Source organism: Microcebus murinus, chromosome 9 (assembly GCF_040939455.1).
Source record: "Microcebus murinus isolate Inina chromosome 9, M.murinus_Inina_mat1.0, whole genome shotgun sequence".
Classification (NCBI taxonomy): Eukaryota; Metazoa; Chordata; class Mammalia; order Primates; family Cheirogaleidae; genus Microcebus; species Microcebus murinus.
The window spans coordinates 41,051,763-41,079,447 of record NC_134112.1 but is presented as its reverse complement, the minus strand read 5'-3'; the positions used below and the strand labels follow the sequence as shown (position 1 = coordinate 41,079,447).

At 40.5% G+C, this 27,685-nt stretch overlaps 1 protein-coding gene across 2 annotated transcripts in view; it reads left to right on the top strand.

Annotated features, from left to right (window-relative positions):
- The first annotated feature begins 22,827 nt into the window (after positions 1 to 22,827).
- The window catches only part of NXPH1 (neurexophilin 1), a 320,485-nt gene continuing 315,627 nt past the window's right edge, over positions 22,828 to 27,685 (top strand). The window contains exons 1-2 of one of the 2 annotated variants that reach the window (XM_012757104.2): positions 22,828 to 23,986; positions 24,814 to 24,977. In XM_012757104.2, the coding sequence (XP_012612558.1) occupies positions 24,924 to 24,977 (54 nt within the window). In that variant the 5' untranslated portion in view covers positions 22,828 to 23,986; positions 24,814 to 24,923. Of the gene's footprint in view, positions 23,987 to 24,701; positions 24,978 to 27,685 lie in introns of those variants that run through there. The other variant, XM_076006411.1, reaches the window with a different exon arrangement.

The window sequence follows — 27,685 nt, the reverse complement described above, 5'->3', positions numbered from 1 at the left end:
CAGCAATTATTACTGTGATATTCTAGTGATGATTTTCTGTGTCACTCCTTCCTGCTTGGCTTTATTTGTAGCCAAGTAACTATATAAGAAAGATTTGTCTCTTTTCTAGTCTTTTATTTATTCAATAATTTGTTAATATCAGTATAGATTCATGAATATTTATTTTATTCTTTGGGTTATAAACCAATACTATTGTTATTTATTTTGTTGTTCAATTTCTTCTAGCTTTGGCCACTGGGAACCCTTTCAGGTTGACTTTTGTGTCCTTATTCTTCTTCTTTCCATCCCTTCCCCCCATCCCATTTTCCGCCCTCCCCCTCTCCTTTCTTTCTTTCTACTTTCTTATTTTCTGGCACTACAAGATGTTCCAGGCTTATGTTGTATTTTTCCTGATCCGGTTATAGACTCAGCCATTCAACCATTTCTTCAAGGAACCCTGGTTCCTTTCACTGGAGAATAGTATTTAGAAACCAAGATCTGGGTGTTAGTTAAGCAGATTAGTTTTAAAACAGAAAACATGTGGAAGTTGAGGATCTCGAAATAAATTCCTTTAAAGCTATGTCCACATATCCCCTGGAAGTTCTCTTATGATGAACATATGTTGAACATTAGCTATTATAAAGCTTAAAGATATTAATATGTATAGTATAATCTAAATACCTGAGAAATAAGTTCTACAAAATGCTAAAAATGACTACATGTTTACAACCCATGCTTTATGGGACACCTATCATGTTTTATTAGAAATAAGTGCAATGGCAGATCAAAGCTTGTGAGAAAAAAATAATACTTACTAAATGTTATGTTCTTTCTTTGTAAGCTCCCTTAAAACTAATCAAGACCAAATCTGTAATTAATTGACATTTCATTCCTTGAATGCTTACTCTTTACTCTTTAGTTCCTGTTCTAGTGGCTTTGGGTAGACATTAAAAATCTGCACATCTTTGCTTGATATCCTTACGTTTCCTCTCTTCTTTCATATATGTTGCATTAGTGATTTTGTGCTTCACTGCTCCTCCGTATAAAACAAACTGTAAAGGTTTGTAGTCTTACAGCAGAGTTGAGTAACAGAACTTCTATTTCTCTTTATAAAAATTTGTCTTCTTTTTCTTGCGTGGTGTCTGCCTTAGCATTATCACTCAGGCTTTTATTTAAGTATTTAGGATATTTAAATGACAGCAAAGGAACCTAGTCCTCCTCCCCACTGCCATCAACTGATGAGAGCTCAGCTTCCCTTTAATTCCTCTTGTCCCCACTCCAACTACACATGCCCGTGATCTGTAACACATTGTGGGAAATGTCTGAGACCAATGTCAGAGACTGGATATACACACAGCATAGCTGAGAAAGGATTCGGGCTGTGCTTATATTCACCCAAATTCTTATTGCAGGCTTAAGGAAAATTTTGGCCCTAAATGTGGGTGCCATTGCCAGTTTTTAAATTTAACTAGATCAATGCAACATCCCTCACTGAAAGAAGAGATGGGTAAAATCACACCTAATGGATGCAATGCACACTATCTGGGGGATGGGCATGGTACAAAAGCAATTACGTAACTGAATTGTTTATACCCCTGTAATATTCTGAAATAAATTAAAAAAAGAAAAAAAGAAGACATTGGTTGAACATCTTAGAAAAAGATAACATAACTCAATTTTTACCCAATGTTGAACACAAGCTAAAGGACTATTTGAATGACATTTTGTTTATTGTGTTCAGCAAGTGTGTGCTTTGTTTAACACCACCAAATTTGCATGTGTGCTCTGGAACCTATGTAAGTAGTGTTTAATCCTTTTAAATATGATGAAATTTTTTAATGTTCCTAAATTTCTAACCCCCCCATAATAGCATTGTATTTTTAGGTTCTTCTGAGAAAATACTTGATAATAAAAGCTATTATAAATTCAGCAATGCTTTGAAATAAATTTGTGTTTTGTACAATATATGCATATGTTGGAAAATAGTGGTCTGTCTTTATGAGATATGTAATATCTTTTCAATCTACAAATTACTCTTAGTTAACATGTTGATTCTGGGACTCCTTGCAATAAGCTTGGGCTGGGATCAGAGCACAATAGCCAAACAACTATAGACATAAACAGTGGTTGATTTATTTTACTGATATTATCAGGAGTTCTTAATTAAGGAGTGGTAAGAAAACCAGGATTAAGACTTAGGGGCAGAAGCATTTCCCCCCATTCTAAAAATGTCATTAATAAGAACAATATAATATCAACAGATGCACATGCTTTTTCATTGTTTAATCAGGATTCTGTTAACTGGATTCTGTTAACAGGATTCTGCTTAACTCTTTTTAGAATCACTTAATACCTGAAAGTAAGGGTTTGAGTAAATTAAATTGTAGTTGCTCATGATAAGAACAAGGCTCAATTCTAACGACCATTTGTAGAGTAGAAATTGCTCTTAAACAATAATATTAAAATATGTCAGTGAAACAACCATTCTGATAATAGTGGGGAGAATTAAATTAGTACAACCTCCAATAATAGCAATTTGGCAACATGTATTGAAAACCTTAAATAGTTTGGTCTGGTAATTCTATTTATTGGAGATACAAAATGAACTTCAGCATTTTTATGTTAGTAAAGAATGTGAAACTAACTACATTTCCAACAACAAAAGCATGGGTAAGCTGATTATGGTCTACCTACTAGATGGAACATTAAGTAGTCATTAAAAATTATATTTATAGGCCGGGCGTGGTGGCTCACGCCTCTAATCCTAGCACTCTGGGAGGCCGAGGCAGGCGGATTGCTCGAGGTTGGGAGTTTGAAACCATCCTGAGCGAGACCCCGTCTCTACTAAAAATAGAAAGAAATTAATTGACCAACTAAAAATATATATACAAAAAATGAGCCGGGCATGGTGGCACATGCCTGTAGTCCCAGCTACTTGGGAGGCTGAGGCAGGAGGATCGCTTGAGCCCAGGAGTTTGAGGTTGCTGTGAGCTAGGCTGACGCCACGGCACTCACTCTAGCCTGGGCAACAAAAGTGAGACTCTGTCTCAAAAAAAAAAAAAAAAATTATATTTATAAAGTGTTCTTTAGACATAGAAATGCATTCCAAATTGTTTATTATAACTGTATAAATAAAAAATTTCAGATTTCTATAATAAACATGAATATCTTTTATAATGAAGACAATACATTTGTTTATTTTCAAATTGTATAATATAAAGTAGTTTTCCTATAACCTCAGTCTCATCATGAGGTAAACATCAAATAAATTCCAACTGAAAGACATTGTACAAAATAACCAGACCGGTATTCCTCAAAACTGTGAAGGACATCAAAAACAAGGGAAGTCTGGGAAATTGTCACAGTCAAGAGGCAAGTGTGACAACTAATGTGATTTTGTATCCTGGATGGGATCCTGGAACAGAGAAAGGGCACTAGTGGAATCTGAACAAAGTGTGGGGTTCAGTTAGTGCCGTAGCCATGTTAGTTCTTTCGTTGTGACAAATGTATCAAGAGTAACATGAGACTTTATGTATGCAGCGCCCTGGAAAGTTGTTGAAAAGTTTCTTTTGAACTTTATAATTGACTAATTGAAGGAGCCTGTCCCAGCTTTGGTTAACTATGAAGCTCACTCACTCTTCATTCCCATTCATTCATTCAATTAACATGGATTGTGCGTCTTAAGGCCCCATGCTAGGGCATAAAGTTCCCTGATGAAGAAAATAAATGCAGCCTCCAACAAGATTCCCTCTTTCCCTTCGATGCTTTCTCAAATACATAGTTTTGAGTTTCTTCTAAATTCTGTTTATCTTCAAGTTTTTCCATATTCTTCTTGAGGTGTGGAGTTCAGAATTATTATGAAAATTACAGTCTATTTATTCTGCTAGTATGACATGCTTTCATGAACTGTTCATTTTTGATAACGGCCAAAGTTGACATTATCACCTCATGTTACAGGTGAGAAACTGATACCTTGGTCAAGGTCATGAATTCATTCTGCAGATATTTATGGAGGAACTACTTTGTACCAGGCAATCTTCAAAGTGATTGGGGATAAGACACTGAATAAAGCAGGTGAAGTCCCTGCCTTCGTGGACTTTATTATTCTAGAGCAGCTGCCAGTGATCTACAGACTACCCGGGGCCAAATCCAGCACCTGCTTGTTGTTATAGATACAAGGTTTTTTACTTGCTTTTCTCTATGTTTATTATTTTTTTTAACAAAATGCTTTTTAAAGAAAATAAGACCCTACTCAATCAGAAACAGACATGTCTATCTTTACATATATGCTATGTGTTATATATGCATATATAAGTGCAATTTAACACAGAAAGAAGTATGAAAACCTACTTTTAATGTATTTGATCATGGTTCTTCAATCACTGTAAGCAGAAAGTTTTTGTTTTGATGAAGTCTAATTGATTAATTTTTCCTTTTATGGCTATTGTTTTCTGTTTCTGGCTGAAGAAATATTTACACACTGATTGTGAAACTATTTCCTAATGTTTTCTTTTAAAAGCTTTATAGTTTTAGCTTTAATTTTTATCGTTAGTCTATGCTCTGCTTAAAGTTTTATTGGAACACACCCACACTCATTTGTTTACATATTGTCAATGGCTACTTCCCCCCATAAGAGCAGAGTTGAGAAGCTGCAACAGAAATCCCTATGACCCACAAAGCCAAAAATAGTTCTTATCCGGCTCTTTAAAGAAAAAGTTTGCTAACCTATGTTCTAGAGGGGTTTTGGGGGCAGGGTTGGTTAGACAGGGTGGGAGATAGAAAAAGTAAATGAATGTGTTCTATGTGCCAGATGGCGATGGATGCAAATGCAGAAGGGTGAAGCAGGTGGAATACAGACAGCCACTGAGGCGGGGGTGGGGGAGGGGAGTGGAGGTGTGGCATGTAATTTAGGGTTAGGGAGGACCTCTCTGAAATGGTGACCTGGCAGTAGAGACTTGAGGAATTTGAGGGGGTGATCCTGGAGGCTATTTAGGAGAAGCGCATTGGGAACTGTGAAGCCCCCCAAGCTCTGGGAGAGAAGGGTCTCTAGGGTTGAGGGACAGTAAGGGGCCAGTGTGTGGGAGAAGAGAACTGGAGGGAGGGGGAGAGTGGGAGGAACTGAGGTCAGAGAGGAGAGGAGAAGAGGAGGTAGGGCTGAGCAGGCAGAGCGTGGGGCTATTTCATCTCCGATGTGGGGAGGCCTTGGAAGATTTGGGCAAAAGAGGAAGGTAATCAGATTTGCTGTAAAGGATGGCTCTGGCTGCTGCATTGAGAACAGATGGAAGGTGGCAAGAGCAGAAGTGGGGAGAGCACTGAGTGAGCTACTTTAGGAATCCAGGCAGTGCATATGGTGGCTGCAGCCACAGCCATACATAGAGTGAGGAAAGCAGGTGTGCAGCCCCAGATGCCCCCCTCCCCCCCCCCCAGAGTCCATGCCCTGTCAAATGCAGCATGTTCTAATTGCAGAACTGATAGCAGTCCTGGGTAATGCAAGGCAGCACTTACCTGCAGAGGGTCTGGCCTTCTCAGGGATTCTCTGAATCATGTCAGGGGAATTTGGGCAGCTCTGATAGACAAATCCATAATAGCAAGGTAATTGGAAGGAACAAGTTAAATCTCTTGGGCAGTGCTCATTAGCTCTTTTGGGTCAGAATAGTGATATCTTGAGCGTCTGATTAAAGCTATGGAACATACTTTCCAGAAAATAAAAACAACTGTATATTATACAAATTCACAATATTTTGCATACATTTTTAGGGTGTTTAGAGTCTTTGCCTGTATAATTTAACATTAAGAACCCATTCTGTTGAGGTTATCTAAATCACAGCACTGACTTCAAAGTTGAGAATTTGAAGTTCAGCAGGAAGAGAAGACTGCACTTCACTGAGTGAACTTTATGGCATTCTTTAAGCCATCCTGAACAAGTTAGCCATTGTGCCAAAATGTGGGCCAATCCTTTGCATATGCGTTATCGAGAAAAAAAGAGAGAAGTCAATGTGTGCCTTCATGGCTTCAAAGCTTCAAAGGAAAGACTGCCTCTCTTGTGAGGGGCTAATGCAGCTGGTGACTTTAAGTTGAAGTCAATGCTCATTTACCATTCTGAAAACACTTGGGCCCTTAAGAATAATGCTGAATCTCTGCCTGTGCTATGTAAGTGTAAAAACAAAGCTTGGATGACAACACATTTGTTTACAGCATGATTTACTAGGTATTTTAAGCCCACTGTTGAGACCTACTGATAGGGAAAGAGATGCCTGACAAAATATTACTGCTCATTGACAATGCACCTATTCACCCACAAGCCATATGGAGATATATGAGAGGATTAATGTTTTCATGTGTGTTAACATGACATCCATTCTGTAGCTTGTGGATCAAGGGGTAAATTTGACTTTCAAGTCTTATTATTAAAGAAATACATTTTGTAAGGCTATAGGTGCCATAGATTGTGATTCCTCTGATGCATCTGGGCAAAGTAAATTTAAAACATTCTGGAAGAGATTCACCATTCTAGATGCCATTAAGAACATTTGTGATTCATGGGAGGAGGTCAAAATATCAACATTAACAGGAGTTTCGAAGAAATTGATTCCAGCACTCATGGATGACTTTGAGGGGTCCAAGACTTCAGATGTGGTGAAAATAGCAAGAAAACTAGAATTAGAAGTGGAGCCTGAAGATGTGAGTGAACTTCTGCAGTCTCATGATCAAATGTGAATTAATGACTATTTTTTATGAATAAGCAAAGAAATTGGTTTTTTGAGATGGGATCTACTGCTGGTGAAGATGCTGTGAACATTGATGAACTGATAACAAAGGATTATGAACATTATGAACATATAACAAAGGATATAGAACATAAACTTAATTGGTAAAGCAGCAGCAGAGTTTGAGAAGATTGACTCCAATTTAGAAAGAAGTTCTACCGTGGGTAAAATGCTATTAAACAGCATTGCATGCTACAGAGAAATCTTTTGTGAAAGGAAGAGTCAAACACTGCGACAAACTTCACTGTTGCATTATTTTAAGAAATTTCCATGGTCACCCCAACCTGCAGCAGTCACCACCCTGATCAATCAGTAGCCATCAACATCAAGGCAAGACCCTCCACCAGAAAAAAGATCACAACTCCCTGAAAGCCCAGATGATTGTTAGCATTTTTAGCAATAAATTATTGTATTTAATTAAGGAATGTACATTGCTTTTTTAGGCATAATACTATTGCATACTTAATAGACTACATAGTAGTGTAAACATAACTTATATATGCATTTGGAAACCAAAAAATGTGTGCAACTCACTTTATGACGGTAGTCTGGAACCAAATCTACAATATCTTTGTGGTATGCCTGTATTATAAATTTTCTTTGGTACAAAAATAAAAATGTTACTTTTGTAATATTTATTTGAAAATTTAGTACAACGTGATATAACAACTCCCCTTGTTACATTTATGTTCCTATTCACCTTTTGTAAATGAAGAAATTGAAACAGTTTTATAGGGAATCTAGATTCTTCTCCATTCATTGACATGGCTTGAAATGGGGAGCGGGGGACGACATTCAGGCCTAAATGCTGAGATTTCTCCTTCCTCCTTTGTTACCTGACTAGAATTGCATAGTAATGTTGGCTATTCCATGAGCAGACTAAGCTAGTTATTACCCTAGTGTGTATTTAGATTTGAAAGATCCAGACTGCAATTCTATTTCCTCAGACAATGCTCTTTATCTGACCCAGTCCTAGCACTTCTTATCTAGAAGCAAAGACATTTTTCTGGTTGTTGGATTACTTTGATAAAGAGATTTGAGAAAGAGTAAATCAGAACAAGAATAATAGAATATTTCCTCGAGTGAAATATATAGACCATCTCATTCTCATGTGTTCAAGAACAAAGGGGTATACTTTTTCTTAGTGTTACTGTGACATACCTAATGTATTTGACACATGGGGTGGGTCATTTTTTAACAACACTTTTCCTCTATATGACAAAATAATATTCAGTAATTATCATAAAATAAAATTAGAAGTTTGTAGCTTTTATCCATAGACATAGTGCCTAAATATTTACCTCTGAGTGTTCCTGTGTCCAGCTATTAGTTTAGGATAATTTCTGGTTCCCTGATGCTGATCATAATATAATAAAATTTTGCCTTAAGGATTTGTTACATCTGCCTCTAATGAATCTTTCATGCAAGTTAATTATTTGAGCACTAAAAGGAATAGGGTTGAGACTTTAGTAAGTTTAGGATAGACTTATGAACAGTTTTTTCTCACTAGCTATTGAATATTTATTTAATAAATGTCTATATATGTGTCACAATTTGTTCTGAGACATGATTTCATTATAATTTGGTAATGAGGTTGTGGTGGAGTAAATGTCACACACCTTGCCCTTCTTTTGTGACTACTATTTCTAACAAGAACCTGAGAGTGAACTCAGCCAATTTTGTTTGTCAATTCACAAGAATTGTATATTCAATGGTCACCCATATTTCCATGTTTCCTTGACTGTTTCTGTAAACTCAGCACTTATATGTGTAGATATTACACTCTTAAATGTCCAATGGATCAATTATGAGATGGAATATATTTTTTAAAAAGTATGTTCAACCTTATTATTGCTCTGTTTTGCCAGCAAACAATGGCAAGTAGGCATTTATAGATGGAATCAACCCAAAGATGCAAAAGATTAAGTTCAACAAAAGTGATAAGGATTCTTTGGCATTTAAAAGTATTAAAATAAAAGAATGGAAAACATCTTGACTATAAAATATCAAAATCAAGCTTTGAAGTCTTATTTCTTTTTATTTAGGATGTATTACTGAAATTGTTAGCTTGGTTTAATAGATGAGTTGGGCTATAGCAATATATGGAAAACACTAGGTGGCGCTGGAGGACCGTAATAATTGACCACAATTAGCACCCTTTACAAATCATATCATCGTTGGAATGAAAATGAGTGTGAAATTTTACATTAAAATTGATACATATGATCGGATTTCTTTCTCTTCTGACTATGCTTTTGCTCACTAAAAATCCAAATGCAGTTTTGTCATGAGTGAAATAGAGTTTATGCAGTGCTTACTAGGTAATAACTTTTCAAAACAAATTACACTGGGGAAAACATCCCTTTGTTTGGATGCTCCCATTTAAAAATTTTGTTGATCCTGAAAGTCATGGTCTTAGTTGGGTTAACAGTCATCAACTCATTGTAAACTATCCACAGGAAAATGTACTTGACAGTAGCCTCTCCAGTGAACCACCATTTCTTATTTTGTGCAGGTTTAAAAATTTTTTTTATTTTTTTATTTAAAGGGTCACTGTAAATCTTGTAGCATAGCAGAGTGTATGATGAAAGGCGAAGGCTGTTTCTTCATCCTCCATTTGCTCACATTGTAAAAAAGAATGAAACATGTCTGCCGCATAAGCTGATCTTTTTCAGGTCTCATCTTATTCCTCAATGGGAAAATCTATGTCACAATCATTTCACTCAGGGCTATTTTTGTTCATTCTCATTGAAGGGTATCCAATTCCTTGAATCTAATTAAGGTTTGGTAAAAGAGAAGACAGTACACAGGGTTAATTATCATTACATTTCTATTCTCTTTTTTAAAAAATGATAAAAGAAAGCACATACCTAGATTTTTAATTAGCTTATTTGTTAAATTCTTCTGCAATATCTGGAAAGGTTCTGTCTCATTCTTTAACTCTGAAACCTAAGACACAAGGTAGAAATAGCAAACTTGAAACTTAAAATATAAAAAAATATATATACTCTAAAGATACAATAGTACCTTAATATCTTAGTCAATAGGAAGATCATTCTCACAAAATTAACATGAGTCTAATATAATTCACTATATTTTGAATTACAAAAGCTAATCTAAAACCTCTACATCACAGATTTACAATTCACCATGAAAATAACCAAAAAGTATTTGTGTAATGTAAAATAAGGAAAGTGATTACTAATATACAGTTAAATTTAAGTTAAATTATCCCAATTTTATATTCCATTATCAAAGATAATTTTAAAAATTAATAATTACACTTTGGTTTTATATGCAATTTCCCTGAAAATCTTAACTTCGTTTTGGGACAGATGATTTTAGGGTATAAGCTATATGCTGAGGGCACCCTGAGCCAGCACTTGGGATGCTGAGTGAAATCCTTGGTTGCCTTAACTAGCTGGTCCCTCTTACTAGAAAATATATTTCCTTTACAGTATATATGTTGCCATATAAATTTTCTTTCTCAGTGTTTTTCTTAGAGTCCATAGCCAAAAATAAAGCAAATAAGATTGTCAGACTTTTGTTGTTAACCTTGAGGGATTCACTCATGTTGGGATACCTGGTAGTAAATTATTCACTAAGATATCTAATGGTACTCCAGTGACCTCAGAGGGTTAAGAAATCTTTCAACTTTCACAAGCATTCTCATACCAGGGAAGTCAATAGAACATCTTTTATAATATATCTAAGATGTGAAGTTCAAATAGGCTTAAGAAAGCACTGCTTAATAGACCGTTCTTTGTTTTGTGTTCTTGAGATCAGAAATCTGAGAGAAAGATCATGTGGCAGAAAGACATCCACTCCAAAGAGGAAATGTATTCCCAGAGAACATGTCTAGCCTGTAAACCATTACTGTTTGAATCAGTGGTACTTTGACAAAGCTTCACAGATGTACAGAATCAAAATGAAATAGAGTTGTTAAAGAGCGATGCACTTTGTTGTGCTGACATTTTGTTAAGGTAAATGATCAAACCAATTGTGAGACTAGAAGTTCATTTGCTATTAAAAAGGAAAAGAACAGAATTGTAAAAGCACAATTTCATTGAAAAACAAATTCAGCAAAATCTCATCAGTTCTAAATGAAAAGGCTTGAAAAACAGCTTTGAATTAGGTTTCCAGTGTGTTTGTTTGTTTGTTTATTTATTTATTTTCCCAGAAAGCAACCATGCTGGAAAGAGAAAAGAACTAGATTTTAGAAGTCCTGGAATTAAGTTCTGGATCTAGAACTGTATTCAGAAGTTTAGGCTCTAGTGTCCTAGAATAACCTTGGGCAGGTTAAGCTCTTTAAGGTTATTTCCTCAACAGTAAAATGTAAGCTCCCCACATCTTATGGCCCTTGTGTAGATTAAATGGGACAGTGTCCAATGTATGAAATAACTGGACAGTGTAAACCCCTTTGCATCCATCCGTTCATCATTTGTTTATTTGTTTTATCATGTATTAATCCTTCATTAAATGCCCTCATATGTGGTAATATTTTGTTTCTCATCTGTTTTTTTTTTATTTTGGCATATGATGGGGGTACAGATTTTAAGGTTTCAATAAATGCCCTTTCTCCCCTCCCCCCACAAGTCTGAGTCTCCAGCATGACCATCCCCCAGACGGTGCACATCTCACTCTTTATGTATGTATATACCCACCCCCTGCCCCCCTGCCCAATCTGGTTTTTTATTGATCTTGAAAGTGCCAGTTGATAAATACAATAAACAGAAAACAAAAAGTACTAAACTAAGCTTGGTCTAAGATTTTTTTAAAGTGACATGTATTTAAAAGTAGAATTATTGAATCCAATAGATAGCACAAAATATACCTCAAGATGTTGGCATACAGATGATACCTAAAATCTAGGGTAGCTGTATATTGAAGCAAAGAGTGCCAAAAGATGAGATCAGAGTTGATTTCTGAGAGAAGAAAGATGCTTGGATTGAAGGAGAAATTTCCAGACAAGGATAATAACATCATAATTAAAATGACAGGTAAAATAAGCAGCCTCTTTTCAGGAAATAGTCAATAAATTATCCAGACTAAATCAGAGGGCTATATAAGAAAATACTAAAAGACAAATTTTGGGTACAGCCATTTCATGATTTCATGAGGTCCTTAGAGGTCAAATGAGGAGCAGAAATTTAATCCATGAGTTGCTTAAAACAGGCAGAAGAGCTAGGAAAATGGGCAGAGAAAGACATTAGAGAAATATTTATTTAGTTCATATTGCATTTCTGAATACTCACCATGAGCATAGAATTGTGCAAAGCACTGAGCGGGGTGTTGCAGACATGAAAGGAGATTTATTCTTTCTTCTAAGAGCTTCCAAATTAGTTAGAAAGAAGATATAAACATAATGAGGAGTTAAGTATCCTTTGGGCTAAATATGATAAAATACCTAAATGCACTGGTCCTCAGTAATATGGAGACGAAGGGAGAAGGAAACTGAGAAGGATAAAGGCATCCTTGAAAGAGTGGTCTGTATTCACTGTCTATACACTCTCCTTACATTTTCTCTTAAAGCCACTCTATTCAAATTTCTTTCTCATCTACCCACTAAAACTGCAAGTCACTAAAGACTTCATTTTTCTAAATTGCAATTATTTTTGATCTTACCTGACTTATCAAAGATTTTGGTTCAGCTGCTCACTCCTCTTCCTTGGCTTCCTCCCACATCAGCCAGTGCTCATTCTTGGCTACTTTTGCTGTGTCCATCTCCTTTCATGCCCCTCTTAACACTGAAGTGCTCCAGGGATCCTATCTTCTTTATCTACACTGGGTCCCTTGATGATCTCATGTCTTTAGATACTGTCTACATGCTGATAACACCCAAATTTCTATTTCCAGCTGAGACATTTAACCTGAATTGCTGACTCACAGTCTCTCCACAGAGAGGTCTAATATATATCTCAAAGTTGATGTCTCCTCTTCCTCTGTCCACCCACCTTCTTATTCCACTGTCTTCCTCATATTGATGGCTACTTCCATTCTTTCAGGTACTCGAGGCAAAAACCATGGAGACAAGAGTGTCTCACATTCCACATTCAATCCACCTGCATATTATGTCATCTCTTCGCAATATATCCAGAATTGGCTCACTTCTCACCACATCTACCACACCCATGTCACCGAGTCACTATCACAGTTTATTTGGATTGTTGCAGTAATCTTCTAACTGTTCTTCCTGCTGCAGCTCTTGATCTCCTTCAGGCTGCTGTTGATGCAGTATCTGCGGCAATTGTGTTAAAATGTGAGTCAGGACATGTCACTTCTCTGCTCAATGTAAGCATCCTGTAAGGACCTATGAAGTTGGGTCCTTCCAGCGCCCTTCAGAGGCTACAGGACCTGTCACCCCTGGCATCGTCTCTTTGCCACCTCTCTTTGGCTCACTCTTCCCCAGATAAGTTGGCATTCTTGACATATATACGAGGTATGTCCTTGCCTCAGCTTTTTGCACTTGCTTTTCTCTCTTAACTGGAAAGATTTTACTCAAAGTATCTGCATGGTCTTCTCCCTCACCTCCTTCCCTCTTTGTTCAATTGTCACCTTCTCAGTGGGGCTCTCCTCAACCACTCTGTTTAAAATCACGTTGGTTTTTCACTCCTGTCATTCTCTCTCTTCCCTTCATTATTTTCTTCATGGAAACTAGTCACCCTCCAACTTGCTATGTATTCTTACTTTCAGTTCGTTTATTGTCAGTTTCCTTGCACTAGAAAATGAACTCCCCAAGGACAAGGATTTGTGCTTATTTGTTCACTGCTGTATCCACAGTAGCTAGAACCACTGCTCATTCAATGCATTTGTATCGAATGGATGGATAGATGGCTGGCTGGATGGGGAAAGCTTCAGGGAGAAAGGTTTCAATCCAGATGATGAAAATGGTTGGATTTGGAGAGGTGAACAGAAAGTAGAAGTAGATGGAGAAGGTCATTCCAGTTAGGGGAGCAACATAAGAAAGAACTTAAGGTTTGAATCAAGCCTAATATGATCAGAGGCAATGAGCAGAAAGCTGAAACAAATATTCTTAGGAGCACTATGTTATTCAATCTTTAAAAAATGTTGTTTATTTTGTTTTTAATTGACAAATAGTAATTGTATGTTTTTATACAGTACAACAGTGATATTATGACACAGTTGGTAGAGTCCACCAACAGGGGATTGAAAACATTTGAAAAAAATAATAAAACAATAAAAATAATGCAAAGAGAAAAACGATACAGTGTCACAACTATTTACTTAGCCTTTATATCGTGTTAGATATTGTAAGTAACCTGGAGATGATTTAAAGCAGAGGGGAACATGTGCGTAGGTATTACACTATTTTGTATCAGTGACTAGAGCATTCAGGGACTTTGGTATCCATGGTGGTTCCCAGGACCAGTTACCCTGGGAAAGTGAAGGACTAATGTGTATATATACATTATGGGATGATTAAATCAAGCCAATTACTATAACATGTCCATGTTATTAAATACTGATGGTTGGCATAAATACCAGACTTTGACAGATCTTAATTGATGCCACAAAAAGGTTCAAATGTCATCCTGTGAGGTGGGCTTTTAAAATTCCAATCTACCACCCTCTACAATAGGGTTTCTCAAAGTGCATTCTTCTGACAACCTTCATCAGTATCACCTGGATACTTGTTAAACTGCATCTTAACCCTGAAAGTTAAGGCACAATGCCCAGACCAATGAATCCTAATCTAAAGCATGGTCCGGTAATGTACATTCTAATAAACCCTCCTCGTGAAAACTAAGCAAACTAAGGTTTGGGAACTCCTGTCTTAGGGTATACTAGCTACTAGCTCTAGAATTGCTTAGGGATGAAAGAGAGGAAAGGAGGTAGGGTGGGAAAAGCTATAGGTGTGGATCTAAGTATTCTACCACAGATTTAATCAGAGAAGCTTCGAGTTTCTCTGTTTAACCTACCATGTTTCTGAGTGAGGATTCTTTTGAAGAAATGGTTTCTTAGGAAAAAATTAATAAATACATGAAAAGAACCCTTCTAGACGTGGGAAGATGAATATTATTTCATATGTGTGCCAGAGAGTAATGGGAAATATGCTGTTTAAGAAATAATCTAGGGGTAGCAAGTATTTATTGAGCACCTATAGTATACTAGCAGACTAAGTGCTGGAGGTACAAAGATGAATAAGACAGAGTCCCTGCCGTTGCAGTGCTCATAGTAGTGAGATTAACAGGAGTTGGGAAACTAGTTAGAAATTGTAAAAACCAGTTAGAAGATGGCTGTCCAGATGTGAGATGATGAAGATCTCTAGAGCAGTGGCAAGGAGGTAGATGCAAGAGGTGTTCTGAAGGGAAATTTGACACGGCAGTGTGCCTGAAAGATGCACACAAAAATAGCCAGAGCTATTCTGGGCTGTAAAGCTATGTGCATAGAAAATTTGGGTGACACTAATGTAGTCAGGGGAGCTGTGAATAGAAACATGTGGTGGCAGGGAGGGTGGTGTTGGGGGTATTGTCGTATTCATCCTTGAACATTGTGTATCAAACGGCACCAGGACATTTGAATGAAGATATCCTCTGGTGGACGGAGATACTAGACTATTTAAGTCAAAGGGGAGAGCTGGAGGGTGAATTGTCAGCTTGGGGTTGGTTAGTAGGACACACCAGCACAGGAGAAAAGAGGGAGCCATCAGAGATGTAAGGAAGAAACCTGGGAAAGATGGTGCTGTGAAGTTACTTATCGGTATCATATACTCCAAAGCAAAAATTGAGTAAGGCCATTGAATTCAGTCAGACATTAGGTTACTTTAGTGTCCTGTCATGAGTGAAGGAATTATGATTCAAGGGTGCATAAGGAGATCAGGAAGCAGGAACCTGGTGTATACCATGTAAGGGGTTTAACCACAATAGGAAAAGGTGCTCGTGGTTTTTCGTGACCGAAGCCCTCCAATTCTTTCTGCCAAAAAAGTTCATTCAAAGGCCCAGAGCTCTAAGGCCTAGAATTGTTTTTTTATGGCCATAGCTGACCCCACTTCCCAGGCCTGGAGTTATAATGACAGTGTGCACGGTCCTTTTCTCAACTCTCCTCTCTCCATCTCCCTTTCCTCTTTCACCTGGTCCTGAAGGTAGAAGGGATAAGGTGAGGCCTACTTGAGATGTCTTTGAGTAAAATACGAATGTGTGGTGAGGCAACCAAGCTGTGAGATAGGATTTTTGGTGTACCTATGCAGGATGAAGCTAGAATTTAGAGATACTAGGAACTTTTTGGTACCACCACACATTTTGCCCTGGATGTAATGTGACCAGGTTAATGTCACTCACTGAATAATCCATTCTGGCTAAATTTCCCATTCAGTTTCTGATTCTGAGAAGAGTCTCTGAGGACGTTTGGGGTGAGGGAGCTTGTGCCTTCTGGCCTGCACCTCTTACTTTAGTACCGTTCTTTTTGCTCATTTCACTGGGCCGAGGTTTGGCTGAAAACTCTCTCCCACAATGCACTATTTGAGCATTTCACAAATGAGGACTTGCTGTTCCAGAGTCTCTGATATGCTCGCTTGCTGGAGGTATGCTAGGCTATTTTCTGGACACTGAGCTTTCTGAGTGTGGCTGAACATTGAGCTCAATTCAGTTTAAGGGAAGGCTAGGGGTGCAAGACTAAATGTCACAGTTCAGTGGAGAAAAGAAATGTACAAACAGCATGGTGCAAATCATTTAACAAGAGGTTTTAGCACACAAATCCCTGAGAAATGTGGAGAGGATGCGAGGTGATCTCTGAGCAAGGGTTTGTAGGAAGATTAGGAATTTATTTAAAGATTGAGTTGAGAGGAGTCAAAGCAAAGGGAGGAAGGTTCAGAGGCCCTGAGTTGAGACATACAGTTGTGTGTTGGAAGCTCTAAGGATAGGTCACTGATGAGTGTGAAGTTGAGGAGAGGCCAGGTGGCAGGAGAGGAAAATGGAGGAATGGACAGAGGCCAGCTCACAAGGGATCTTCTGTGTGGAGCCTGGCGATTTGGACTTGATTCTGTAAGCAAGGGGGAGTTTATGAAGAGATTTAGACAAGTGTGCAGTGTGGGCACATTTTTGTTTTACCTCTGTAGTTTAGTGAGAAGCTGAGAAAGGTGGAGACCAGTGAGAAGGCTATCGCCATAGGCCAGATGACTAGTGACATGAGCCTGAGTCAGTAGCAGTAGCAGGAACAGAGAAGATAGGAGAGAAATGAGATAATTAAGTATAAAATTGAGAGATGTTAGTCATTTTATGTTTGATGTGGAGGACAAAAAAAGAATGAATAAGGGAATTTGATGCTTAAGTTTTCCAGAATGGTAATGGTGTCACTAATTAGTCAGCTTTGGCTGTGATAATGCTGCAAAACAAATAACCCCTAAATCTTCACAGTTAAACAATAAACATTTATTTCTCACTTTTGGATCTGCAGGACTGAAGGTCAGCTTGGTGGCTATGCTCCAGATCACAGGTCAGCCTCTGGCCTGCCTCGTGTGTTATCTCATTCCAAGTTCCATGCTGAAGAATGCAGCTTCTACCTGGTGTGTGCTGTTCTTCTGGTGGCTGGAGAGGCAAGTGGAAACACGCTATGCCTCTTGAAGGCTCTGATTAGGATTAAAAGGAATAAATAAGTAAGGAGGGAAAGAAAGCCTGACTTTGCATATATGGGGAGGTATACTTCCCTATACCATCATGAGACCTCTTGGCAAAGAACATAGGCTTAGTCCCATTATGAGTAGAGAACTCCAGAGTCCATCACACCAACTAAATAGGATATGTATATAATGTAACAATACAATGTGCTTAGTTTTAGGCATATTAATTTGGGGTACCTTTAGCATGTCTAAGCAGACATGCTGGCAATTGAATATCTTGATCAAGGAAAACATCAGAGCTGTATTTATGAACTTGGTGGTCATTGGATGTTAATAATTAATGAAACCATGGAACTAAACAGGATTGCCTACTAGGAGTGAAAAGAGAAAAAGAGAGTAACTGATAGAGCCCTGAGGAGCAACAGTGTTTAATATATGAAGATGAGTGCACAGATAATCTGAGAAAGAATGGCTAAAGAGTGAGTTGAAAAACTTGGAGAGAGAATGGTGGTATGGACACTAAAATAGTGGAGACAGTTATGGGGGGTAGTATGCATTAATGGTTCAGTGATTCTCAGATTTGCTTTAAGTTGGCTTCCGTGAAACTCCTATGAAGATCTTCATGTATAACTTGAGAGGTTACCTTTCAAAACTACATTACTGATTGGTGCACATAGACTCATTCACAGTGGAATAATGTAAATAAAACTCAGGGTATGGTTCCTGGCATGTGCTTGGCACTCAGTAAATAGTAGCCATTACTCTAATGAAAGCTGTGGAACTTTGAGAAATTGCCATCCATTTAATACAAAATTTGATGTTAGTCCATTTTGCTTTGAACTTTTTCAAGAGCATTTTATTATGGGAACTGGAAGAAGCATTAAATTGTAGAATTATGTGACTTTTATGGCATGACCTGGAAGTTAATTATGATGAAATTCCAGTATAGTTGTTTTCATTAATTTGATGGTTAAAAAGGGAAATTGAGAGGGTTGTTGCATCCCTGTGATATCTCTTATTTAAAAGGTATCTAATCCAAAACAATGTTATTGCTATGATTGATATTTGGGTTGAAACAGCCATTTTTTTCTGCCTATATAAATAATCTTGTTTTAGAGTCCTATTGCCAAATTAGGATAAAATCTGCAAAAACATATATGTTTTAAAATATCAGCTACTTTTGATGATGGAGATGAAGTATATATTTACAGACTCAATTTCAGAGAGATTGTAGACTATGTCTTTATAATTTCTTCAATTCCTACGAGGTTGAGATTCCCAGTGTTCTTTCTGGATGAAACAGATACTGTATTTTGCTTTGATAATAAAACATTGGTGATCAAGTTCTTTGTCTTTAGTGATTCTCCTTTAGAGAAATGTCAATTAATAATCTCTGGAGGAATCACCATAAAGAATTTCTGTAATTAGATTATAATGCAAATGTTTGCTTAGTCACAATATTTAAAAATTTTTTTAATTATGATTTTTGGATGGTGACCCCAATCTTCTCATCTTTTACATTCAACTGCTTTTTAAATGCTATCTTTCTTTAATTCCTCTTATTGTGTTCATTCTCTTTTTAAAGTTTGTGAGCACAATTACAGCTACTGCACCTTTGAGAACCTTCTGTCCTCACTTAGCAGAATAAATGAAATATGGATAAACGACTGAGCATATAAATTACCTCTAAAAAAGAAAATGCTTTCTACATAAAGCTTTTTTATTCCCTGTAATTTTTTTTATTCCAGGAGCTTGACGGGCATTTTTCTCTCTAGTCCAGTGATCTTGTTATTAAAGCATTCTTGTAAAAGTAATTTAGCACACATACCTCATTGTTATTAACCAAGTTCTACTACATTCAAATACCAAATACTCCAGGCTGCTAAAAATCACTTTGCAAATGATTCTTCCTTCCACTGGCAAAATATCTTGAGGGTGTAGAGAGACTAGAGTTTTCTTAGTTGTCCTGAGTGATGTTTAAGAATTCTGCAAAAGTAGAAATAGCTTTGGATTTTTTAGCAAATATTCATGAGTATAATAAGGATGCCACTTTGAGTGTAGATGCTCATAAATCAATGACATTAAAAACATGTGCAGAACAATTTATATGAAAAAGTGATGTGATTAATACAATAGAGTCAACCCTTGACCTGGAAGAAAGGTTATGAGTGTGGGGCAGGGAAGAAATGCACACACACTCACACACGCACACACACAACCTTGGCTCAAACCTACAAACACACTTGACTTAAAATATTTGAAATGCACTGAAAAAACCCTTTTAAATTGTTAATATATTTGAAAATCATAATGTAGTATACAATTATTTTTTGTGAAGTAGGTAAGTTTTTTAAACAAGAAATGACTTTATGTTTAATTGTATAAAATATAATACAGGAATTTCATAACTTGAAGTCATGTTAAACAGCATCTACTCTTACTTCCTCATTATATAGAGGAGAGTATCAAGGCCAGGGGAATCTTGAGGCATTTGCCCAGGGTTATAAAACATGAAAATAGCAGGTTATACTGAAGTCACGGCAGAAGGATGATACAATCTTTGTAAGTTTTTTGGTGCTATTAGGGAAAAAAAATAGGTAAAATGCAGTATATGTATAAAGTGACATAATTTGCCCTGAAGCTTAAGCAAGACCACAGCTGGGTGCTTCATAACAATAATATTCTGTATTTACTTGGATTTGGGTTAAAATATGATGATATTTATGTATTTTTTAAGACAGGTTCATTTTAGGACAGAGTTTTATAGAAATCAAGTTAATTCTCTTTTTCTCTCTTCTTCCCATCCCAAAGATAATTCAAACCTTTAACACTTGCCCTCCCTCTCCTCTGCCAAAAAAGAGAATCATACAAATGAAACAAACCAAGCACCTAATTACATTTAGCAGAGCTATCAGTATATTTCAGAGAAATTCTAATTTTAATCTCTCCTGGTTTCAATTATCAGGAAAATTGATATCACTATTTTCTTTTGATGTCAGCCAATTTAAACTCTTTAAAAATATATTTCTTGGAGAGAAATATATATTGTTGTTTTAGACTGTTCATTTCAGGTTGGACTGGACAGACTTGGGGAAAAGCAAATGGTAGAGGGTTGTGTTTTATGGTTGGTCATAGTTCATGCTAAGTTTATATGTGTCTTAAGTTGCATTGCACACAAAATTTATAAAGAAAATGATTTCTGAAAGGATTCCCAACATGAGTAAAGTCTGGAAAAATTGACACAAATACTATACTTCTTAAGGATAATCACAGTTTTGTTCTATCCAGGTGAAGCTGATTGTTGATGTATTCTATGAGTGGATTTTAAAGTAGGGTACTACTTTAAACAGAAGAATGTATGAGAATAATGCTCTTGTTGTTTTTCGTTCCTTTGAAAACAAATGATAGGAAGAAGGAGAGCGAATGAGCCATCCTCGTCTACCTCTCCCCCAGTATCATGTCATTAAAACTGGAGAGGTTTAGCAGAAACAATGATAAGGTTTTCAGTATTACTTGGTGGCTCAGTGTCCTTTGCTGATTGAGTACTACAGAAAATCCTGGAGAAAGCTCCTGTGAAGATACGAAAAATGACAGCCTACTGCTGTTTTATATCCCATGTCAAGTGTCTCATAGGATCCAGTGAGAGTTGGATATCTGGGTAGAAGATCTCAGGTCATTAACAAAAAAACGTTCTTTGGCACCCTGTGTCATAGAACAAAGTGTCAAACCAGTTCCCATTATTGGGTGCCTGTGGTGCTTTTCTTAGATAATCAGTCCCATTCAGACAGAGATTTTAAGGTCCCTTATCATCTTTTTATTTCACAAGCAGTAATTTTTTAAAGGCTAAATGGCACTAGAGGCAGAATGCTTTTAACGTAAGGCTTAGAAAAGAACTTGGTATATCCCAAAGCTGGCCTGATTCTTTTTCATTTTTCCAAAGGTCAGACAGAAGTTCAGCTCTGACATCACTGTACTTGGGCGCCCACATAGAGGCTGGCAACATTCCCTCTCTGCTGTAAACTCCAGCCTGGGAGGGCCAGGGAGCTCATGTACAAGTGGAGATCAGTTTTAGAATGGCCTCATGAATTCTGGAGGGTGGAGTCAGGCAAGGCTTCCTCTGCCCTACTTTCACCCTTCAGCCTCAGTTACAGGTGCCTTATGTCTTTAAGTATTTTTTCTTTAAACTTTTTAAGAACACACACAAACACACAAAAACTGGTAAGTGAAAATAGCCAAGACAACATTGCGGTTATACTATATGTACATGTGTATTTTTTCCAAAGTGGATTTTCAGAGTCCCTCCTGGTTAGAAGGTATGCTTCACTCCCATATTCTGCACAAGTCCCAGTAAATTCCAAGTAGTCACAGTGGCAGAGTACAACTTTTGAGATCAGAAGAGCTTGCTCTTTAAAGAGCTATTTTTAGCTGGAAGGGAGCCTGTAGGCCTCAAGGCATCATCAGGTATGTCCTGCAGTGAGGATCTAATTTGAAGGCCTCTGGAGATCTGATTCCAGGTGAAGGCCTTAGCGGAGCTCCTCTTGCATCTGTTCCAGGAAAGGGTGGTTCCCCTGATTGTTGCTGCCTTGTTGGGAGGGGGTGGGTGGGATGTCCTGAATCTCCAAGGGAATTCAGCCTGTGGTCACCTGGGACCTCTTGTCTAGAGTGTACATTGTGTCTGGGTCCAGACCAACCAGAGTGAAATCCTGCAAAGCCTGAGGTGTCCAACAGCTACGCTTGAGGAAAGGACATCCTGACACTCATTAAAAATCACAATTTTATTTTGAGGCCACTATCTCAGACTCCTGAGATGAATTTCAACCAAATTCTTACAGATTAATACAGAAATGTTATCCTGCTGTGTGCATCACTCAGGGCCAGGCTCTGGCAAAGGGCAGGCCTGGAGAGGTACTGGGCAGGGTAGGGGAAGAGAAAGACCCTTAGCCAAGCTGCGACTTGTGGCATGAATTTGGGCATGCTGAACAGCCACAGGCAGCCCCACAGGAACCAGAAGGACATGGTCTGGAATCTCACTGAATACTGGCAAAACTGGTCTGGCGGCTGTGAGCTGGAAAGGGTGAAGGGGAGAAAAAAAGAACAAGGTCCGAGGGGGAATGGCGGGGGTGGGGAAAAGGTATAGAGATAGAGACCTAGAGAGTCAGATATCCTGAGAGAGACTCATGGAGAGGCAGAGGGAGGCAGAAAGATGCTGAAGGACAGAGACATGGACCACAGGAATGAAAGAGAAAGGGTGTGTGTGAATGTGTGTGTATCTATATCTATTTATCTATCTATCTATAGAAAGAGAGACTGAAAAACACATCAAGGGAGAGGTAGAGAGAGACAGAGACAGCGAGGGTCAAGCCAAGTCCGGGAGACGCTGGTTCAGTGGGAAGTGTTGGTAGCAAGGGAGGTGGCAACGGCTGGAAGCATCCCTCCATCCTCCTCCTCCTCCCTCTTCACGCTTGGCCCAGTCGGCAGCGAGGAGTTGAGAGCCCAAGGTCGCCCAGTCCTCTCGGCTGTCGCGCGCTGAATGGCTGGCAGTCCGCGACACCTCCGCCTCTGGCCGGGCAGCCACAGGTCCGAGGCTCCCGGCGTCCACGCCCGAAGTCGGCAGGGGCTCCCTGCACCCTCCGGCTCCCATCCCCACCCTACACACCTCCTGGCTGCTCTCCCTGCCACTCCCCTGGCCTTGGAGGTCCTTCCTACAGCCCCCGAGGAGGGGGCGCTGCGGCCTCCAGAGACTCGGCAGGGCAGGAGCCACTTCTCCCAGGGGGCCCGACCCACCGAGAGCCTGAGAGCGGGATCTATTTACACGGGGTATTAATTAGTCTTGGAGGAATCATTCACTCAAGTGCCAGTGTAAATGCCCGTGTCAGGAAGGTAGGCGTGCCAAGCCGCGGCTCTGCAGAGAAACCACGATCGCCGCAGCGCCGGGAAACCCAGCGCGCTCCAGAGCGTCCCCGGGTGGCCGGGCAGCACCAGGGACAGCGCCCGCGACTCTACTGGGGAGCCGCTCCTGGGCTGCTCAGCGTCGCGGGTAGAGGTGCAGTTGCTCCGTGTGCCCGCAGACTCCAGATTCTCGCCACCCCCACCCCTCCCTCAGAAACTCGGACTGCTCGCGCCTGTCGTGTGTTATTTTTTTCCTTCCGAAAGGCCAGTGTTTTGTCTCTCAAGTTCAAGTCCAGAGGACTTGCCTAGTCTCCTCCCCTTAAGTCATTCTACCATCCTCAGGCAGCTGTGGGAAGCTGGGAGCCCTGGATTGCTCGTCCCAGTGCCAGCGCTGGCAGTCACAGTCTGTCCGGTGCAGCAGCCCGGCGCATTCGCATCGCTCTCCCTCTTTCTCTCCCTCCCTTTTTCTCTTCCTCTTTTTCCTCCTCTACTCCCCCCTCCCTTTCTTGTCTCTTAAGTTTCCTGCACCGTTAGTCCAACTGTGCCAAGCCTAGGATCCTGCGACCCAATCCTGAGTGCGACCGGGGCACTGGGACGGCGACTCTGCCAAGGCTGGACGAGGCAGCCGGACCCGTCCTCGTCCTCGCCCGAGCATGGAGACGGAGCGCCTGGGAGGGCACGTCCGGGGCGCTGGAGACTCCAGGCCCGAATAGCTTCTCCATGGAGCCTGCCCAGAGCGGTTCTTGCTCGCCGGATTCGCCCCACGTCCTGTGTGGTACGTACCCTTCGCCTCCCCTGCTCCCGGAGGGGACACCTTGGGGCGGGGTGATGGGCAGGAGGGAGGGACGGCGGAGATGGGCACTGGTTGGGGGGCAGAGCTTGTCTGGCAGGTGACCCCTACAACACCCTGCAGGCTTCCACTCTAGAAGTTGGCTACTGGCTGTGCCCCTTTAGCTCTAAAAAAGTAGTACTAGAGATGTGGTTGTGTGTATGTGTGTGTATCTTTTTGTGTGCAGGAGGCTCGAACGGGTAAACTGAGCCCTGCTTTCCTATATGCAAATTTCATTCTTTCCCCACCCCCACTTCACCGAACGTGTAGAGATACTCAACACCTAATCCTGGTCAGTTCTACCTACCCCTTCCTCTCACCGCGCCCCCTCGCTCAGTCTCTCTTTCCCTCTGTCTTTCTCTCTCTATCTCTCTCTGCTGGTGTGTACGTGTGTGAGCACTGCCAGGGCTGGCGAGGAACCAGCCGCCGCCTTTAGTCCAAGCTGCCCGGCCACCAAACACTAGGGCAGGTCTCACTGCCAGAGACGGTTGGGCTCCGAAGCAGCCTACACGCGGCTCTGTGTGCTCCGCCGGGGAACTCGCACCCAGGAGCGCAGGGCGCAGGGAGCCCCTCTCCCTCCCTCCCGCCCGCCTGCCTGCGGACCGCGCGCTTGCTCTTCTGGGGCTCTGGATTTACTTGCTTTTCAATTTTTCGTGCCCCTCTTCCTGATTTTTTTAGTTCCCTCCTCCCCGCCACAATCCCTGTCCCCGCTTGATCGCCAAGCTTAACCTTGCCCGCGTGGTCATGGGATGTCTAATTTCATTTGTATCTAGGCTGCTGAGAGCGCTCCTTGCTCTGTAAAGTGGATGTCAGGTGGATCTATGTTTTTGAAGGAACAAAGACTCAGAGAAGGCACCGCCAAGGAAGTTTGATACGCGGGAGGATGCAGGCTGCGTGCTGGTACGTGCTTCTCCTCCTGCAGCCCACCTTCTACTTGGTAAGTCTCCGCGGGTCCCCTGCCTCCGCAATTCCACACCGGCCAGGAGGCGAGGCATCTGGGGGCGCACGGGAGGAGGGTGAGGCCGCCTGTTCAGCAAGAGCAGCGTTCCTAGAGACTGTGTTGGAACAACTTTGGCAAGCTGGTCTCCGGATCCCTGCGGGATTTTCCGGGGTACTCACCCCCTTTCTTGCTCCAGACTACCCTCTTTTGCGCGTGACTCTGGACAGCAGCTAGGGCACCCTAGACATCCCAGAGAGGTAGTGGGACTGGATGCTTTACGGGGGAGAGGGCAAAGAGAAGGGGTAGAAGGCATGGAACTCTCAGGAGTTCATCCAGAGTTAAAACTAAAGGAAATCAGGGTGATGGTGGTGGTCGGTGAAAGCACAAATTTGTCCAGGCCTGTGACTTTGAAAGTGAATCTACCCACCTACTCCTCCAATTTGGAGATGTGACACATAAAGGTGTGCAGGTAACTTTCTTTGACTTGTAGGGGTTCAAACAGGATAAGTTTAACTATCAGGAATACTGCAAGCAATCACAGTTAGGTCAGAGATACTCTGGCAAACATGTCCACCTCCCTCTCCTCTTGACCTCTCCTTTTCACCAAATAACTAGATCTCATCTCCAGTGCCTAGCCCCATATTAGGGAAAGGTAGGCCTTGCTGCCAGGGAGAGAATCCCAAACAGCAGTTGTCTGCGTCCTCCACCAGCAGAGTTTTCCAGGTGTGGACTTTGCACACTGTTGGAATTGGGCTGGGGCAAAGCGCTTTGTTGTGGTGAATTAGGAGCTGTCGGCATTATGCCGAGCCAAGAAAGAGAGTGCGATTTCTCAAATCTGACTTCTGGGGCAGAGGGCAGGGACACTTCTGCCCTGTTGGTGAAGTTGTGCTCTGTGTATAAGAACCCCCATAACCCATCTTGGCCTGGGGAAGCGCACCAGGACTCATTGTGTTCTGTTTAGGGGTGGGGAGCGCTGAAGCGGCCTGAGCTCTCTGGTGGGGCTACATAAACGGGACTGGAGGTCGTGCTGGCGCCCCTCAACCCCAAGAGCTTCAGAACCCACAAGCTTGGAAGAGTTGCCACCCCTGCAATTGACAGGTTTCTTAGTCGTTGCCCTTGGTGCGCGTGACTGCAGGACTGCGAGTTGTGTGAGTTTTATGTGTGAATGAGCATGTGTATATGGGTGTGCGTCTCTGCGAATGTGTGTATTTAACCGATTTCAGCTTCAATGCAAGAACCCTCAATGTTGCCTTTCTTTGCACCTTTATCGCATGGCCGTAGCAGCCGCGGACGCCAGAGGGCGCTGCGCATCAGTGTCCTCGCCCACAGGACACCTTGGGGTAAACAGGTGAAAGCAGGGGCAGCCAATCCAAAAGAACTGCCTTTCTGACTCTGTCACCAAAGTCTGTGCCTTCCTCTGCCGGAACGCAGACGGAATGCAAAAAAGTGTCCTTACCATGTCTCATCTTCAATCGTTCTCGCCCCCACCTGTGTCCAGTAAGCCCACTGACATTGAGAGCCCGGAGACGGAGGGCAGAAAGTTTGGCTAGAGGAAATACAGACATTTTTTATTGAGAGATGGGGGAGGGAGTGCAAAGTGAAAGCGACAGAGTAGGAATATTAACGATTCCCTTGACCATCGTAACCCGACTGCCCCTCTCCTCTGCGTACCTTTACGCAGACCTGAACCTGAGGACGGCTCTTTAAGTCCTTGGGCTGTGCTCACACACACGGCAAAGGCTCGCGGCTATGGTGCAGTTTATTGCTAGGAGCAAGTATTTCGATAGTTTAGAAAATAATCTATCAAAAGCAGAAGTGAAATCAATACGTTGTGTTAAATTTTAAATGTGTTTGTTGGCAGTTAAACCGTTTTCCACTCATTACAACAACAGTGCTGGATTTATTCTAATGCGCTGCGTTCTCAACAACAAGCGCATTAATTCTCCTTTAATTGTAAACTGGGAGCATTTGAAAACCATTCAGTGTGCAAATTATGCTGATTCAATTACCGTTTAGTTACAGACTTCATTACCTGAATGCCTTTTGGCAATACAGAGAAAGGAGACAATTTTTCCAATTTCACTCAAAACAATACGAAATGTGAACAATAAAATAGAGAAGGCGATTTAGAAGTCCATTCTTTTCTCTCCAACCTAAAGTTGTTTTGTGTGTCGGGGATTAGAAACCACACACACCACAAAAACAAAAGGGTGATGGCTTTGACCCAAGGCAGTATTTCCAGGGATTGTAATCCCATGGACATATGCCAGCAGAATTCCGAGCTGTTTTCCTGGAGAAGCAGGAAGCTGATTTTTACCATAGAAAGGGATTTCAAAGGTTGAATAGGGCAGCCACTTCAGGATGGTTTTAGGCAAATAAAGAAGCAGAGAGCCTTGATTAAAACTCTAGGGCAGGGAACATATTAAAAAGTGATCAAGACTTCTTTCTTCATCTATTTCATTAAACCCCAGATACTGTTAACTGAATTGATCATTTATTTGTAGCTTCACCCTCGAAGATCCCAGCCCTTTGCAAGAACCTGCAATAGATGCATACAGAGTATCAGGAGTCACTTAAATTATACCCCAAGAAAGCAAGGGTGGCAAAACCATCGTTTTATTTTTTCCTTGAACTGACATAAGCCAGAGAAGAATTTTATGAGTAATTTTTGTCTTTATGAGCTCACACCACTAGTTAAGTGACTC